The sequence below is a fragment of the Ovis aries genome, chromosome 5, assembly GCF_016772045.2.
Source record: "Ovis aries strain OAR_USU_Benz2616 breed Rambouillet chromosome 5, ARS-UI_Ramb_v3.0, whole genome shotgun sequence".
NCBI lineage: Eukaryota > Metazoa > Chordata > Mammalia > Artiodactyla > Bovidae > Ovis > Ovis aries.
The window spans coordinates 12,298,677-12,315,421 of NC_056058.1; the positions used below are offsets into that span (position 1 = coordinate 12,298,677).

The window sequence follows — 16,745 nt, forward strand, 5'->3', positions numbered from 1 at the left end:
TCAAAGGGTTCATGGGTGTGTTGGAGAAGGGGTTATGTCCGTTCTGCACCCCACGCACACACTTAATGGGGACCAGCCTGGATCTTGGAGTGGTGGGCTAGCAGGGCTTGGGAATCCAATAAAATAAGCCCTGCCTGGCCTGACCCCAAGGAAGAATCCCCTTACCCCCAGAGCTGAGTCTCTTAACACAGGCCTGAGTTGCTCATAAATAGTCACCTGGGCCGACTCCCATCTGGCCAGTTTCTGGAGCAGTTGCTCTCTGCCTGCCAGCACGCTTGTCATTAAGGTTTAATGAGCCTCCTCTCAGCTCTGGCTGCTTGGCTGCCCCTCCAGACAGACCCTTCTGCCACCATCTGTGGGGGCCACGAAGCAGGCAGAGGCCCCACTGCCGTTCTCTGGGGCTTGGGGAGCCTTCGGCCCCCTCTCCTGGTCCAGTGGAGCCTCTGGGAAGGATTGGAAATGAGCACTTCGGGGCAGAAAGGTTTGCAGCATCCTCCTCCAAAGTACCACCTGAGAAGTGGGCCTGTGCCCCTTAACACCAAACACCCAAGGAAGGTCTCCCTGAGCTCCCAGGCATCTGAGGTGCTGTTGGGGAAGGGAGAGGGTGGGGGTGCATTTTCCTGTGTGGGGCTGGCAGGGAATTTCTTTTTTTTTTGCCTTGCCACCTGGCTTACGGGATCTTAGTTTCCTGAAGCAGGGATGCAACATGTGCCCCCTGTTGTCCTTAGGTGTGTGTCCTGTGTGACCCTGGGGGTCCCCACCTGCCTCCATGGACCTCCCTCTTCCTTTGTCTAGCAGCAGCCAAACCCAAAACACAAAAGAAAGTTGCTCTTAGATAAACATGCCTTGGAGCCCTCTCAGCATCCATAATTCAGAAGCTGTGGCTTCTGTCACCTGCTCCACACTCCCACCCACCCGCTCCTGCCCAGAATCCAGGCCCTGGATCCCAGGCCCTCAGGATGATGAGAGTGTAGTCTACGCCACTGGTCTGGCGCCTCCCCGCTCAGACTACCTTAGGGGCAGTGTGGTCGCTTCAGTTCGGGGTGACGTGGGTACTGCCACTGGATGGTCTGCAGAGCTTCCCCCGTGAAGTCAGTCACGTCCATCATGGGGGAAGTTGCGATCAGCAGGCAACCTTGGACACAGGCGGATGACATGTGACCCAGGCCAGGGTCAGGGGATGGAGGGTTATTTCTCCTGCTCATATTTTGTTCAGTCGCTCAGTTGTGTCCAACTCTTGGCGACCCCATGGACAGAGCGCCAGACTTCCCTGTCCTCCACTGTCTCCTGGAGTTCGCTCAAACTCATGTCCACCCATCTCATCCTCTGTTGCCCCCTTTTCCTCTTGCTCTCCATCCTTCCCAGCATCAAGGTGTTTTCCAGTGAGCTGGCTCTTCACATCAGATGGCCAAAGTACTGGAGCTTCAGCATCAGTCCTTCTGATGAATGTTCAGAGTTGTTAGAACAAAAGCCACCAATGCAAAAGTGTCAGGGTGGGGCCTGCCCCTGTGTTGTGTGTATGAGAGAAGGAGCTGATGTCAGGCACCTGTGGGCATCGGATGCCCAATATGATTGGAGGGATGGGGTACAGGTGTTCTAAGGTGGGTGGTTTTGGTGTGTTTTTTGTGTTGTTTTTTTAAAGCAGGTACAGAGCAAAGTGCTTCTCAAAGTGCTTATCCAGGAAGTGATTCTTTTCATGTCAAACTTGCTAATTTAAATGGAAATTAATTGCTTTTCTTGACGATTTCTTTAAAAATTGGTTTTAAATGCATGCATCAGGCAGTCATATTTATTATTCATTGGTTTCGTTGGCAGTACAGCCCCAGTGTCCCGCATTCCGGGAGATGCCAGCACAGAGCAGAGATGATTTAATCAAGAGAGGCCATTAATTAGAGATGGGGAGACAGGGAGGGAGGCTTCCTCCCACAGGAGCAGGTTTGGCCACCTCTGTGGCCTCCGCAGGGGGCGGTGGGGTTGGAGGGTAGGGGAGCCTGAGTGGGTGGGGCTGTTCGCATGCTGTTTCTGCTAGAGATTTCAGTGGGGTGGGGGCCATGCGTTGGGGCGAAGGTGGGGGTACGGGGTACACTATCTTTGTTCCTGGCCACAGCTCCAGAGGTGACTGTCCTCCCCCCTCACCTTGCTGTCGCCCAGGCCACCAAGGATCTGGCTAAAATAAAGCCTTCATTGTGTCCTTCCCCTTCTGTGACCCCCTTCCACCCCACCCCGGTCACATCAACAAGGCTTCTGAGGACCTGGACTCTGCTGACTTCAGTTTCTTCCCAACTTGTTCAACACACCCTTCCTGCCTCTGAGACTTGCTAGCTTTGCCCATTTCTTTCCCTCCAGGAGCCCCGATCTCCACGTTGGTCCCCGTTGAGGACTATCCCTGCCCAAACCAGGGCATCAGGTGTGGGTGTGTCCAGTGGGAGACCCCCAGGCACTTTCAGACTGTTGCTACCTTTTTGTTAATAGCGCACTCAGAACTGGTGCAAGTTACACAAAATGGTTTTGAAATTAAAAAGCCAAAACAAGAAAAAGGGAAAATTATTTTGTGTCGCACTCTCATGGTGGTGTTGGTGTTCAGTCACTCAGTCATGTCTGACTCTGTAGCCCCATGGACTGCAGCACGCCAGGCTGCCCTGTCCTCCACTATCTCCTGGAGTTTGCTCAAACTCATGTCCATCGAGTCGGTGATGCCACCTAACCATCTCATCCTCTGCTCCACCCCTTTCTCCTTTTGCCTTCAATCCTTCCCAGCACCAGGCTCTTTTCCAGTGAGTCAGTCTTCAGAGCTTCCGCTTCAGCAACAGTCTTTCCAATGAATATTCAGGGTTGATTTCCTTTAGGATTGACTGGTTTGATACTCTCTTTTGGCCATACCACGAGGCATGAGAGATCTTAGTTCCCCCACCAGATGACCAGGGATCGAACCCACAGTCCCTACAGTGGAAAAACGAGTTTTAACCACTGGACCACCAGGGAAGTCCCATCATACCTATATTCTTAAAAGCAGCCAAACTGTTAAAAAAAAAAAAATGTTTAAAGTTGCCAGATGGTCACCAGTGATGCACCAGTGTGATCAGTGAGTGAAAAAAAGAAAAACACTGGCAATGGGATTTCCCTGGCAATCCGGTGACTAAGACTTTACCTTCCAGTTCAGGAGGGCAGGTCGGGTCGGGCAACCCTGGTCGGGTCGGGCAGCTAAGATCCCACATACCTCCTGGCCAAAAACCAAAAACATAGAAGCAATACTTGTAACAAATTCAATAAAGACTTTAAAAATGGTCCACATCAAAAAAAGTCTTTAAAAAAACTGACAATATTCACGTGAGGCCAGTCTTCAGTATCATGATAGAATTTGTGGTTGTTTGGATCCTGGTGTTTGGATCAACTGAAACAGCTTTGGATTGGGTCTCCTCACCTGGCTTCCCAAAGGGCTAACCCTACCATGACCCCTGCCCTCATCCCTCCCACCCCACCCTCTACCCCCAACCCCCCTTCACCCCCACCCTCAGGCTGGGCTTGTGCGTGCATGCATGCCAAGTCCCTTCGGTCATGTCCAACTCTTTGCGACTCTGTGGACTGTAGCGCCCGCCAGGCTCCTCTGTCCATGGGATTCTCCAGGCAAGACTATTGGAGTGAGTTGCCATGCCCTCCTCCAGAGGATGTTCCAGACCCAGGGATAAAACCTGCGTCTCTTAAGTCCCGCCTTTGGCAGGCAGGTTCTTTACCACTAGCACCACCTGGGAAGCCCCAGACTTGTGCTTACCTGCCCCTATTCACAAAGCTCCTGTCCTCGGACAAGGGAACCCAGCTGGGATGGGCCTCCAGGCTCACCCTCCACTTCACCTCCTCTGCCTCTTCTAGACACACAGAGCAATTAAAGCATCAAATGTCAAAGATCCCATTTATTCCGGCAACCCGGAAAGAAAAAGTGTAAATTAAAAAAAAGAAAGAAAGAAACAGATCCATGCACTCAACTCCTCGGGTCAGGAGGAAGGGACGTGGGGAGAGGGGAAGAGGGTCTGGGTGGGATGCAGAAAGGGAAGGGAGGGAGGGAGGAGAGACACATAAGCAGAGAGAGCAAGAGACCTGGAGGGTCAGACCAAATGAAAGAGACAGGGGCATCAAAAACAGAAGAAAGACGTACCAAAATCAGATCATAAAGAAGAGACAGTACAGAGAAAACGCACCAGTAGAAATACAGAGGCGGAGAATGAAAGCTGGGAGCAAAGGTGAAGAGAGAAAAAACAGTACCCGGAGGAAGAGAGGGAGGGAAAGAGAGGGCAGGACAGAGACAGGTAACCTCGGAGGGACACAGCGGAGTGGAAAGGGCCCCCGTGGCCCTCGTGTGGCAGCGCGAGGCAGCGCGAGCGACGTCAGCCCCTAGGGGTCCCCGGCGGTGCTGATGACATGGAAGAGGGTGACGTTGTAGAGCACCTGGTGGCCGTTGTTCCAGGTGTAGAGGGCCCGCTCCCGGGGGTTGTAATCCAGCATGGAGATGTGGGAATACTGGTTGTGGAAGGGCACGTCCGTGTACTCGTAACTGGACGTGTTGGTGAAGTAGGCAAAGTAGACCTTGGCCCCGGCCAGGTGGGAGTTGGTCACGTAGAGCACGCCGCAGATCATGAAGGCCTCGCCGGCACTGCGCTTGGGGTAGCCGGTGTCCCACGAGCGCACGACCTCCAGGGTGTGCGGGTCCAGCCGGCTGACCACGATGTTGCCTGCATTCTGGTTGGTGGTGTACACGGCCCAGAGCCCGCTCTCATCCACCATGAAGTCCATGTCCGAGAAGCCACCCCAGGAGTAGGGGAAGGTGTTGTTGTAGCCTGCCCCGGGGAGGCTCCGCTGCACCAGCACGGAGCGAGAGCGGAAGTGGTACTTGACCACCACGTTGCTCTGGTACTTGTTGTAGAACAGAGAGCCGTTGTACACCACGTGGCCGGTGCCAGCCCACGGCTGGGGCAGCAGGTGCTGGATAAAGTTCTGACCCTTGATGAAGTCTCCCAGAGTGCGGAACTCCAGGACGCGCCGGCCCTTGTAATAGCCATCCATGTACCAGACCTGCGAGAGAGCTGTTGGTCACTGGTGGGCCACTGCCGATGTCCAGGGGTCTCGACAGGCACACATCAATCACACAGTCATGAGGGGTCAACAGTCTCTTAGTGGTCATTACTCAATCACGGGATGTCTGGTGACCCTTCGGGACCAGGCAACATCCCGGTGACTGGGGTCACTGGGCCAGTGCCATTGGTCTCAGACACTCAGAGGACAGGGCTTGATCCCCAAGAATCAGGGCGACTGCAGTCCCTGGAGATTCGCTGGGCCTAGGAATTGACTGGTCACTGGATATGGGACGGTTAGCAGTCATGAGACTGCCCTGGGGTGGCAAGAGGTCACTTGAATCTACTGCCTGTGGGTAATCCCAGTAACGATAGGTGACTACCATGTCACCACCATCCTCTCCGTCAGCATCACTCACTGTCACCATGGTAGTTAGCAATTATGAGTGTTCTTACTAGTGCTGGTTATTGGGTTAAATATCTTAAAAACTGTAAGGCTGACCTTATTATAACCATTTTGAAGATAAGGGAACTCAGGCTCAGCGACATTAAGGAACTTGCCCGAGACTCCCTAGCTGAGATTCCCTAGCTAAGAACTGGTGGAAGTGAAGTTGCTCAGTGGTGTCCGACTCTTTGCGACCTTCTCCAGGGGATCTTCCCAATCCAGGGATCAAACCCGGGTCTCCCGCATTGAAGGCAGACGCTTTAACCTCTGAGCCACCAGGGAAGTGGGATACTAATCCAAGTCTGATTCCCAAACCTAAGTTCTTTTTGTTTGTTTTGCTATTGTTTTTGGTGGTTGCTTTTTTGGTTTCAGCCACACTTGTGTGGCTTGCTGGATCTTAGTTCCCTGACCAGGGGTCAAAATTGGGCCCCAGCAGTGAAATCACCAAGTCCTAACCACTGGACAGCCAGGGAATTCCCCTCAAACCCAGGCTCTTAACCTCTTGATTAAACCACCATGATGCCTCAGGAGCTCAATGATCACGGTGGGGAAGTGGCTATTATGGGCTTCCCAGGTGGCTCAATGGTAAAGAATGCCAATGCAGGAAACACAGGTTCGATCCTTGGGTGAGGAAGAGCCCCTGGAGAACAAAATGACAACCTACTCCAGTATTCTTGCCTGGAAAATCTCATGGAAAGAGGAGCCTGGTGAGCTACAGTCCATGGGATTGCAAAAGAATCAGACACAACTAATTGACTTAACGATCTATGATGGTGGCTGCCCAGTGACCAATATCTGTCACTGGGATAGTCGCTGAGCAGTTAATGGATGGTTCCTGTGGGCCAGAGGTGACAGGCAATTGTGACCATGGGGGTCACTGGAAGTTCAAAGGTCATCGAGTGGTGCTCAGAGGTCCTAGTCCTCTGGAAGGCACTGGTCACTGGTGGTTATTTTGAGATCAGTGCTCACTGGGAGCTAGCTGGTCAGTGGTACTAGAAGCCATTAGTCTCTATACAGTCACTGGACGTCAGCGGACTTGCAAATTCACAGAGTTGGAAAGTTCTTGGTCACTTGGTGGTCACTAGACAGTCAGGGGGAGGTCAAGGGCCCTGGAGAACCTAGGACAAGATGATCATTGATGTGGAGGCACTGGGCACCTACGGAGCACCACGGGCTACATCTCCCTGACCCCGGGTTCTGACCCCCGGTGTGAGCACACTCACCCGGCTGTCCGCGCTGGGGGCCATCGTGTCCGTCATCCAGGAGCCAAAGCGGGACCCCATGGCCCGAATGGTGATGGGGTTACTGACCCCGGTCAGCTTCCCACAGCCTGGGAGGCAGCAACAGGGGGAATGAGGGTGGAGGATGGGAAGAGTCCGAGGGACACAGGGCAAGGCTGAGGGGGTGATCAAACTGAAGCGCTGGGACCAGGGGTGAGGGAAGATCCAGAGATCTGGTCCCAAGGTGGAGTTAGGTTGGGGGTGAGTAGGGGTAGGGTCAGGGCCATTTCCAGTCTGGGGGGTCTATTTTTGGCCTTGGGTAAGAAAGTCAAGGATCAACGTTTGGAAGTTAGAGGTTAAAACCGTGTTCTGAACACACAGAGGGTATTGGGGTTGGAGGTGGAGCGCAGGGGTCAAGGTGAAGCATCAAGGCATACCCAGCTTCTGGGCGCAGGCGTGGAGCCGGGCCTCCAGGGCCATCACCCGCTGCTGCAGGTCCTCATAGCCGTAGGCGCCCATCTCCTCCTGGATGCTGGCAAGGCTGCCGGAGAGATTCCTCACCTCCTCTCGCAGGCGCACGATGGTCCGTGTGTCTGCCTTGTACTGCTCCAGGACCGAGCTCAGCGGCAACAGCTCTGTCATCCTGTCCTTCAGCTCCTGCCCCCAAGAGGGAACCCGTGGTGATCCCGACCCCTGACCGGTGACTCAGACCTGGCTCCAACCTTCAACCCACAACTCCACCCATTTTGAGGCGGTATTATTTTTATGGGAGTGTAATCACTTTGCCATGTTGTGTTAGCGTCTGCCGTACAACAAAGTGAATCAGTCAAATGCACACACATGTCCCCTCCCTCTTGAGCCTCCCTCCCACCCACCCCCAATTGCTATTGTCCAGTCGCTCAGTCGTGTCCAACTCTTTGCGACCCCATGGACCGCAGCATGCCAGGCTTCCCTGTCCTTCACTATCTCCCGGAGTTTGCTCAAACTCACATCCACGGAGTTGGTGCCAGTGATACCACCCCTTATCTTTGATGCACACCTGACTCTTGACATTCAGCCCAATTAGGACCGCAGATCCCAGGCAACCCTCTGTCCTTCCTGGAAGTAATCGGCACCAATCCCAGTTCCTCCTTTGACCTCTGACATGAACCCTGAAGGACGCACCTGGAAGCTCTTGGCTGAGAGGGACCCGTCGGCTGCCCGGAGCCGTGCATCCAGGCTCCGCATGAGGGTCTCCATGCTGCGCACATACTGAAGGTCCCGGTACGTCCGCAACTCAAGAACCTCCATAGACTGGGAGACGTTCTGAACCTAGGAAGTAGGAGGGTTAGGGCGAGCCAGACGCCTGTCCCTGTCCCCAGGGATGCCACAGACAAGATCTGGTTGGGCCAGAGGCTAAACACCCAACCAACCTTCTTCTCCCGACCTTATCAGCAACCTCCCAAAGGCACGCCCAATCTATCCATCTGGTCTGGCCTCCACCACCTCCCACCTCTCCCTGCCTCCCTGCTCTCCTCGCCTCCACCCTCATTCACAGCAGTCAAGTTTCCACAGCAGCCACACTGAGAAGCATGTGGGGTCTTAGTTCCCCAGCCAGGGGGCGAACCCATGCCCCCTACAGTGGGAGCACAGAGTCTTAACCTCTGGACCCTTGGGAAAGTCTGGAGAGGGAGTTTTTCAAAAGGAAGATTGAGCCACCTTCTCCTGCAGACCCTGCGAGCTGGTTCTGCCCCTTCGCCTGCCTCCTCTTCATGTTCATCTACTCCAACCACCAGCCCAGCTTCACTCTCATAGGCTCAAAGCTCCTTCCCTTCTCAGGGCCTTTGTTGTTGTTTAGTTGCTAAGTCGTGTCTGAGTCTTTGCGACCCCATGAACTGTAGCACCCCAGGCTCCTCTATCCTCCGATATCTCCCAGAGTTTGCTCAAACTCATGTCCACTGAGTCGGTCATGCCATCCAATCATCTCATCCTCTGTCACCCCCTTCTCCTCCTGCCTTCAATCTTCCCCAGCATCAGGGTCTTTTCCAGTGAGTTGGCTCTTTGCATCAGGTGGCCAAAGTATTAGAGCTTCAGCTTCAGCATCAGTTCTTCCAATGAACACCCAGGACTGATCTCCTTTAGGATGGACTGGTTGGATCTCCTTGCTGTCCAAGGGACTCTCAAGAGTCTTCTTCAACACCACAGTTCGAAAGCATCAATTCTGCAGCGCTCAGCTTGCTTTATGGTCCAGCTCTCACCTCTGTCCACGACTGCTGGGCCTTTACACTTGCTGATCCCTCTATCTGGAGAGCTGTTCCTCTCGTCTTCCCACAGCTGGCTCCTCTTCATCCTTCACGTCTCAGCTCCAGCATCACCTCCTCAGAGTGGCCTTCCCCAATCACCCTCCCTCAAGGGACCACTCACTTTCTCTCCCTTATGCGGCTATTTTTTTTCCAGTTGTGACTACTACTGGAACATTCTTATTCATCTGCCTCCTTCAGATGGGGTCCTCAGAGGCAGACCCGGTGTTTGGTTTGTCCACAGCTGAATTCTCAATAATACTAGATGCTCAGTAAATACGGGTAAATGATGGAATGAAACCTCCCTTGCCCTGACCTCTCTGAATCAGCCCGAGGGCCCCCTAGGTCCCACCTCCACCTGGCTAAGGTGAGCTCCTCCCAGTCAAGGTGAACTCAAAGACAACGCTGGATGCTTGTTGAAATACGCAGACATTCTCGAACCATTGTTCATGTGACACTTGGAAGTTCTGAGGAAGCCAACAAACAGCCTGATACCCATCCTGGACATCACAAAAGATTTTAATAGTCATTGTCAACAATCAGGGGACACCCCCTGTATGTGTTTAGTGTCTCCTGGTTTACAGTCTACAGGAACTTGAATACAATTTGTATTTTGCTGTTGTGTGAAAATTGTATGACTCTTGTGTGTGTGTGTGTGAAAATCATTCAGTCATGTCTGACTCTTCTGCGACCCCATGAACTGTAACCCACCAGGCTCCTAAGTGTATGGGATTCTCCAGGCAAGAATACTGGAGATTGCCTTCTTCAGGGGATCTTCCCGATCCAAGGATCAAACCTGGGTCTCCTGCACTGCAGGAGATTCTTTACCATCTGAGCCACCAGGGAAGCCCTGTATAAATCTTAATTATGTTAAATTGATTCATAGTGCTTTCCCGGTCTATTATATCCTTCCACTTTTTGTCTATTCATTCTATTTACTTTTGAGACTTTGATATTTAAACTCAAACTAAAAAATTTGTCTGCTTTAAAAAGTTGTAATATATAGTGGAATTATATGTTACTTTGTTCTGTATTTTCCAAGTCTCCTGTAAATGTTTTATCATACTTTCAAAACTTTGAAAAAAAAAAAGAAAGGAAAAAAAAAACAATCAGGGGACACTACATGGTCATCTTGAACTGTTCTGGTGTCGCAGGCAGACAAGACTTTGGTGCCAACAAGGGTCTCTGTCCTCAGCTTCCTCCTCTACAGGAGGACAGTGGGAGGTGGCTAGTTCCTCTCAACACTGACATCAGAACTGACTCATAAGCAGTTCATCTGGGTAGTGGCAAAAAACAGCAATCAGCCTGTAAAGGGCACCCAAATATCCTTGGATTGAATTGCTGTTGTTTAATTCCTAAGTCGTGTCTGACTCTTTCTGACCCCACGGACTGTAGCCTGCCAGGCTCCTCTGTCTCTGGAATTCTCCAGGCAAGAATACTGGAGTGGGTTGCCATTCCCTTCTCCAGGGAATCTCCCCAAACCAAAGATCGAACCTGAGTCTCCTACATTGGCAAGTGGATTCTTTACCACTGAGCTACCTGGGAAGCCCTTGGATTGAATGGGGACCAGTTTATATCAGTCACAATCAGAAGGGGGAGGAATCTTCACGTATCTTGGGATGGAGGACGAGACCCTTCTTAGCAGCTGAGTCCTGAGGCTGAGTACACACTGCGGCTGGGGCTCACACACCAGAGTGCAGATGCTGCCACTGGGGTTCACCTTCCCTGCGCCCACACTGTGCTCAGCTTCTCCTCCAAAGAAGCAGCAGAGAGATTTTGACTAAAACACCCGCCCGGAGGGCAGCCAGGTTATCCACCAGCTTTGCATAATCATGGCTTAGATCCAGTCCTGGCTGATCTGGCGGGAAGCAGAGGAGAGGGTGGGGAAGTGAGATTTTCACAGGGGAACCTGGACGGTTCTTACCTTCTCCATCAGCTGCCGCAGCTCCCGGCTCCGGCCGTCTCGGGAGCAGGTGCTTTGCGCAGGGATCACAGCCGTGCAGATGCATTTTCCGTCGGGGGCCTGGGCTGAGGTGTACAGCTGCCAGCCTTCCTCTGGGCTTTGGAAGAGGGTCTGCAGGGAGGTCAGGGTCAGAGAGCGGGAACCCCAAGAGGGATTTGCCCCCTCACCCCCTGGGAGAAAAAGAGGATCCCAGGGAGATGACAGATGCCCTTCCCTGGATGCTTGGAATGTCCCAGACCATGTGCTCTGCGTGCCAGGGTGTGTGATCTAAATCCTTCCTCAGGGAAAGCCCCATTTTACAGGTGACAAGATTGAGGTACGAGGGGTGAAGAAACACAGCAAGGAACTGTGGGATACGAGCTCTTCCACAAGACAAGAATTCATTCTCTCAACACATATTTGCACACGCACACACCACTGTCTCCATAACCACCATTAGAACATAGACCAGGGGACTTCCCTGATGGTCCCGTGGTTAAGAATCTGCCTTTGCAATGCAGGGACTTCGGCTTCAATCCCTGGTTGGGGAACTAAGATCCCACATGCTGCAGAGCAACTAAGCCTATGTGCCATGACTACAGTCTGTATATCAAAATGAAAAGCAACTAAGACCCAAGGCAGCCAAAAAAATGCCCCCAAAACAAAAACCCCTCCACCTATGTCATTCTGCCTTCCCCAACTCCTGCTCCCTAGAAGCCCAAGCAAGGTAATGGCCAAAGAGTGACACAGTCCTCACCAAGACCTTCAAGTCTTTGCCTGGAAAGCATCATTCTCAGACTCCTACACTAAATTTCAAGTTAGATGATGCCACTTAGATAATTCAATTATCAATTATGGCTGTTTCCCAAACCTGGCTTCTTGGAACCCTGGCAAGCTTATCAGGCATGCGAGGAAAAGGGGTGCTCTGTGGTCAAATATGTTTGTGTAATGCTGAGTGAAATGAGTTTTTTTTTTAATGCAGGACTTATCAGAGCCTTTGCAATGCTCATGTGCATCAGGGAACTCAGCCATAATTTCCCAAACTTACTAGAAAATATCTAGTGAGTGCCTACTGTATGCCAGGCATGGGTCTGCAACAGGGACTAGGAAGAGAGGAGAGATGAAGAAAGTGTATCTATTGCTCCCCATGGATGTGGAGGAGGCAGAATTCAAGTATGGAATCCCACTGATGCTTCCAGAACTATGTGCATACATGCTAAGTTGCTTCAGTCATATCTGTTCTTTGCCACCCCATGGATTATAGCCTGCCAGGCTCTTTTGTCCATGGAATTTCCCGGTCAAGAAAACTGCAGTGGGTTGTCACACCCTCCTCCAGGGGGTCTTCCCAACCCAGGGATCAAACCTTGGTTTCCTGAACAGCGGGTGAATTCTTTACTGTCTGAGCCACCAGGGAAGCCCTCTAGAACGGTATGCTGCAGCGGATGCTACAAAGAAAGTGCAGAGTGTAACAAGGGGTGTCCCCAGGCTGAGAGTCTCAGAGGAGGCATACCAGGGACGGGACATATAACCTGAACTGGAGGAATGAGTGAGCCAGTAGAAGGGCAGAGAGGAAGAGACAGTTTGGGCACCCAAATTCTGACCAATGGGACATCCCTGGCGGTCCAGTGGTTAAGATTTTGCGCTTCCATTGCAAGAGCCTCAGGTTGGATCTCTGGTCAGGAACTAAGATGCCACATGCTGCACCACACAGCACAGCCCACCCTTCCAATTCTAATCAACCTATGGAGGAGTCGGAGAAACACTGCTCAAAAAGCATCAAATCCTCACTGGATGGAGCATACATCATGCCGCCTTGAGCTTCCCCAGAACATACTTCCAGCCAGTCACAAGTCCCAATCTTTTTTATTTTAATGACAATGTTGTTTTTGCTTAGTTGCTGAGCAACTAAGAGTTGTGTGACTCTTGCGACCCCATGGACTGTAGCCCACCAGGCTCCTCTGTCCATGAATTTTCCAGGCAAGAATACTGGATTGAGCGGCTTGCCATTTCCTTCTCCAGGGGATCTTCCTTATCCAGGGATTGAACCCCCTGTCTCCTGCTTTGGCAGGAGGATTCTTTACCACTGAGTCACCTAGGAAGCCTGCAATTTTAGGGGCCCTAAGAAGACCTTCATGAGAAGGTGTCATTTAAATAAAGACATGAAGGAAGTGAGGGAGAAGCCTTGGTGATATCAAGGGAAAGACGGTCCAAGCCAATAAAACAGCAAGTGCAAAGGCTCTGAGGCAGGACCAAGCCTGGTGTGTTTGGGAAACGGAGAAGGCTATAGCTAAAACAGAGGGAACAAGGGGAAAAGTGGGAGGGGAAAGATGAGGACAGGGATGGGACAGGACAGCCTGTGCAGTGCTTATGTGCCATGGGGAGTGACACTGATTTTTGGTCTGAGGGAAGTGGGAGCCACGGTGGGTTCTGATCACAGGATAGACAGGACCTGACTCAGGTGCTCACAGGTGCACCCTGGCTGCTGGGGGGGGGCGGGGAACAGACTGGGGGTGTCAGGGTGGGAGACCAGGGCAGATGGGTGGAAACTGAAGAGATGGGAAGAAACTAGAAGATTCCAGTCCTATTCATAATGCATCCCTACAGACAGGAAGGAAAGTCTAATAAAACCCCAAGTGTTTTACAGAGAAACAAAGCCCCACTACCATGGACTATTTGCACAGCCGCTGCTTATCACCCAGGAGAGGCTGTTTCCATGAGCTGTAGCAGAGATAAAAGCCAGACTATGAATTATGAGCAATCCTAGAGATTCCAGCTATTAGCCCACCTATTTTCTCTCCCACTCAATAAAGTCTCTTTTTTTAAGCTAATTGGAATGTGAGCAAGTGGTATCATTGTACAGATGAGCTTGACTCCTCCACTAATTTATAAGAAAAGCAAACCATTTATAAATGCCAACTGAAACTATTGTAATTAGTCATTCCTTGCACCTTATATACACATTTTGGAGGTTGAGGGAACCCCCACTGTACGAGGTGCTGTGAGAAGACTCTTGAAGAGTCCACTGGACAGTCAATCCTAAAGGAAATCAACACTGAATATTCACTGGAAGGACTAATGCTGAAGCTGAAGCTCCAATACTTTGGCCACCTGATGCAAAGAGCCAGCTCACTGGAAAAGACATTGATGAAAGATTGAGGGCAGGAGGAGAAGGGGGCAACAGAGGATGAGATGGTTGGATAGCATCACTGACTCAATGGACATGTGTTTGAGCAAACTCTGGGAGATGGTGAAGGACAGGGAAGCCAGGCATGCTGCAGTCCATGGGGTCGCAAAGAGTTGGACATGAGTGAGTGACTGAACAACAACCACCACCTCTGTGAGAGTCCATGTCCCCCCCAAGAAGGAATAAAGTCACTTACCTTCCCAGCCTCCCTTTCGAGCAGAAATGGTCCAGGTGGTTTGCAGCCAATTAAGCCAACTGTGCTCTTTTCCCCATGGGGGCCCAGCATGCAAGGGCTGCAAACAGCAGCCCCCTCAGTAGTGTAGATGGCCTGTTGTCTATACAGGTTGCCCTAAGGGATCTTGGAGACAGTCCTTTCCAGCGGACATTCATGACTGGCATGCTGTCTGCAATCTAGGCTCCAGACAGGTATGGACGGTGCCTTTGGAAAGCCCCAAGGCACAGTGGCCAGGGTCCACACTGGCCAGGTCATAATGTCCATCCACACCGAGCTGCAGAACAAGAAGTGTGTGACTGAAGCCCTCTGCAGGGCTTCAAGTTCAAGTTCAAGTTCCCTGGCTGCCAGAAGATCCACATCTCCAAGAAGTAAGGATTTACTAAGTTTAATGTGGATAAATTTGAAATCATGGTGACAAAAACGGGCTCATCCCAGATGGCTGTGGGGTCAAAGACATCCCTAATTGTGGCCCCCTGGACAAATGCTGGGCTCTGCACTCATGAGAGCCTGGGCACTGTCCCCTCCTTACTCATGTGTGGGTGCTAACTTGCTTCAGTCATGCCCAACTCTTTGCAACCCCGTGGACTGTAGCTCACCATGGGATTCTTCAAGCAAGAATACTGGAGTGGGTTGCCATGCCCTTCTCCAGGGAATCTTCCCAGTCCAGGGACTGAACCCAGTACTCCTGCATTGCAGGCAGATTCTTTACCATCTGAGCCACCAGGGAAGCCCACCTGGTCTAAAACAAGAAGGATGCCCCATGGGACTTCCCTGGTGGTCCAGAGGGGTTAAGATTCTGGGCTTCCAATGCAGGGTGTGTGTGTTCAATCCCTGGTTGGGGTACTAAGATCCCACATGCTGCATGGGCAATAAGTAAATAAATAAAACAACAACAACAAAAAAAAAACAACAATTTTTTTTTTTTTTTAAAGGAGGCTTGCTCAAGGTTAGAAGAGTGACCCCAGGGCAGAGATAAATTAGGAGGCTGGGATTAACATACACACACTACTATACAAACTGCTCCTGCTGCTGCTGCTGCTACCATATATAAAACAGATAATCAACAAGGACCTACTATATAGCACAGGGAACTCTACTCAATATTCTGTAATAGCCTATATCGGAGAAGAATCTGAAAAAGAATAGATTATATGTATACGTGGGGTTTCCCAGGTGGCGCTAATGGTAAAGACTCTGCCTGCCAATGCAGGAGACACAAGAGACAGGGGTTTGATCCCTGGGTCGGGAAGACCCTCTGGAGTAGGAAATGGCACCCCACTCCAGTATTCCCGCCTGGGAAATTCGATGGACAGAGAAGGCTGGCGAGCTACAGTCCATGGAGTCCCAAGGAGCTGGACACGACTGACTAAGCATGCGCACACATACGTATATGTATAACTGAATCATTTTGCTGTACACCTGAAATTTATACAACATTGTAAATGAACTATACTCCAATATAACATAAGAATTTTAAAAAGAAAAGAGTGACCCAGGAATGCCTCCCCCTTGGATCTAAGAGAATGCAGAGCTAGTTTCACCTTTTTTTCATGGCAGATATAGTTCTTAACAAACAAAAACAGAATCATGAATGTGAGTTCAAACACCTCCATCTGTGCTCCCCTGGCCCTGGTTCCCAAGCAATTTGGACGGAATCCCCTGAAGATTTTCGTTTATGCAGAGACAAAGCAGCCTGGTTCAACATAATTAACATCCCTTTCTTACATTCTGTAGCGTGTCCTTTGAAGCAAACAAGCCATTTTCTCTCAACATATGAAATATTGAATTGTAAAAGAGAAGCAAGATTTAAGTGGCACGGAGAGAAGGCCTTCATGGCTCGCCTAAAGTAATTGTCTGCGTTGGATGTACCTTGCTGGGGTATTCTCTGCAGCAGCGCAATTAAATGCCTGGGGTTTGGCTGCCAAATCTCTGCATGGCAGAGATTCTGAGTTTCACCCGTGGGGTTCAAGTTCAAAAACACAGTCAAGTTCAGGTCCCAGGGAATTGCTGAAATGCCCTGGAAGGCTCAGCATCTGAGTGTCTAAATACCAGTTCCCCAGACTGGGTTGAGGTTGGAACCAAAGTTACAAATTCTTGGAGGTCATAGTCCTAGGAATAGAGAACACCTATAAGTAATGGAAGGGGCTTCCCACGTGGCACTAGTGGTAAAGAACCCGCCTCCCAATGCAGGAGACTTAAGAGATGAGGGTTCAATCCCTCGGTCAAGAAGATCCTCCGGAGTGGGTAGTGGCAACTTACTCCAGTATTCTTGCCTGCAAAATTCCATGGACAGGGGAGCCTGGCAGGGCTGCAGGCCATGGGGCTGCAAAGAGCCAGACACGACTGAGCACATCACTAACAGAAATGTTTGCATCAC

The 16,745-nt window shown here is 51.1% G+C and overlaps 1 protein-coding gene and 1 non-coding gene across 3 annotated transcripts in view; one reads left to right on the plus strand and one right to left on the minus strand.

Moving 5' to 3' along the window:
* Window positions 1-3,890: 3,890 nt before the first annotated feature.
* Window positions 3,891-16,745, minus strand: part of OLFM2 (olfactomedin 2) — a 74,143-nt gene continuing 61,288 nt past the window's right edge. For both annotated transcript variants that reach the window (XM_027969600.3, XM_027969599.3), the window contains exons 2-6: window positions 10,932-11,081; window positions 7,893-8,039; window positions 7,166-7,385; window positions 6,732-6,838; window positions 3,891-5,064 (exon numbers count right to left, since the gene is read on the minus strand). In XM_027969600.3, coding sequence (XP_027825401.1) covers window positions 4,387-5,064; window positions 6,732-6,838; window positions 7,166-7,385; window positions 7,893-8,039; window positions 10,932-11,081 — 1,302 coding nt within the window. In that variant the 3' untranslated portion in view covers window positions 3,891-4,386. The remainder of the gene's footprint in view (window positions 5,065-6,731; window positions 6,839-7,165; window positions 7,386-7,892; window positions 8,040-10,931; window positions 11,082-16,745) is intronic.
* LOC114115075 (small nucleolar RNA SNORA70) lies at window positions 14,370-14,504 on the plus strand. The gene has a single exon (XR_003589574.1). It is a non-coding gene; the product is annotated as a small nucleolar RNA SNORA70 (small nucleolar RNA).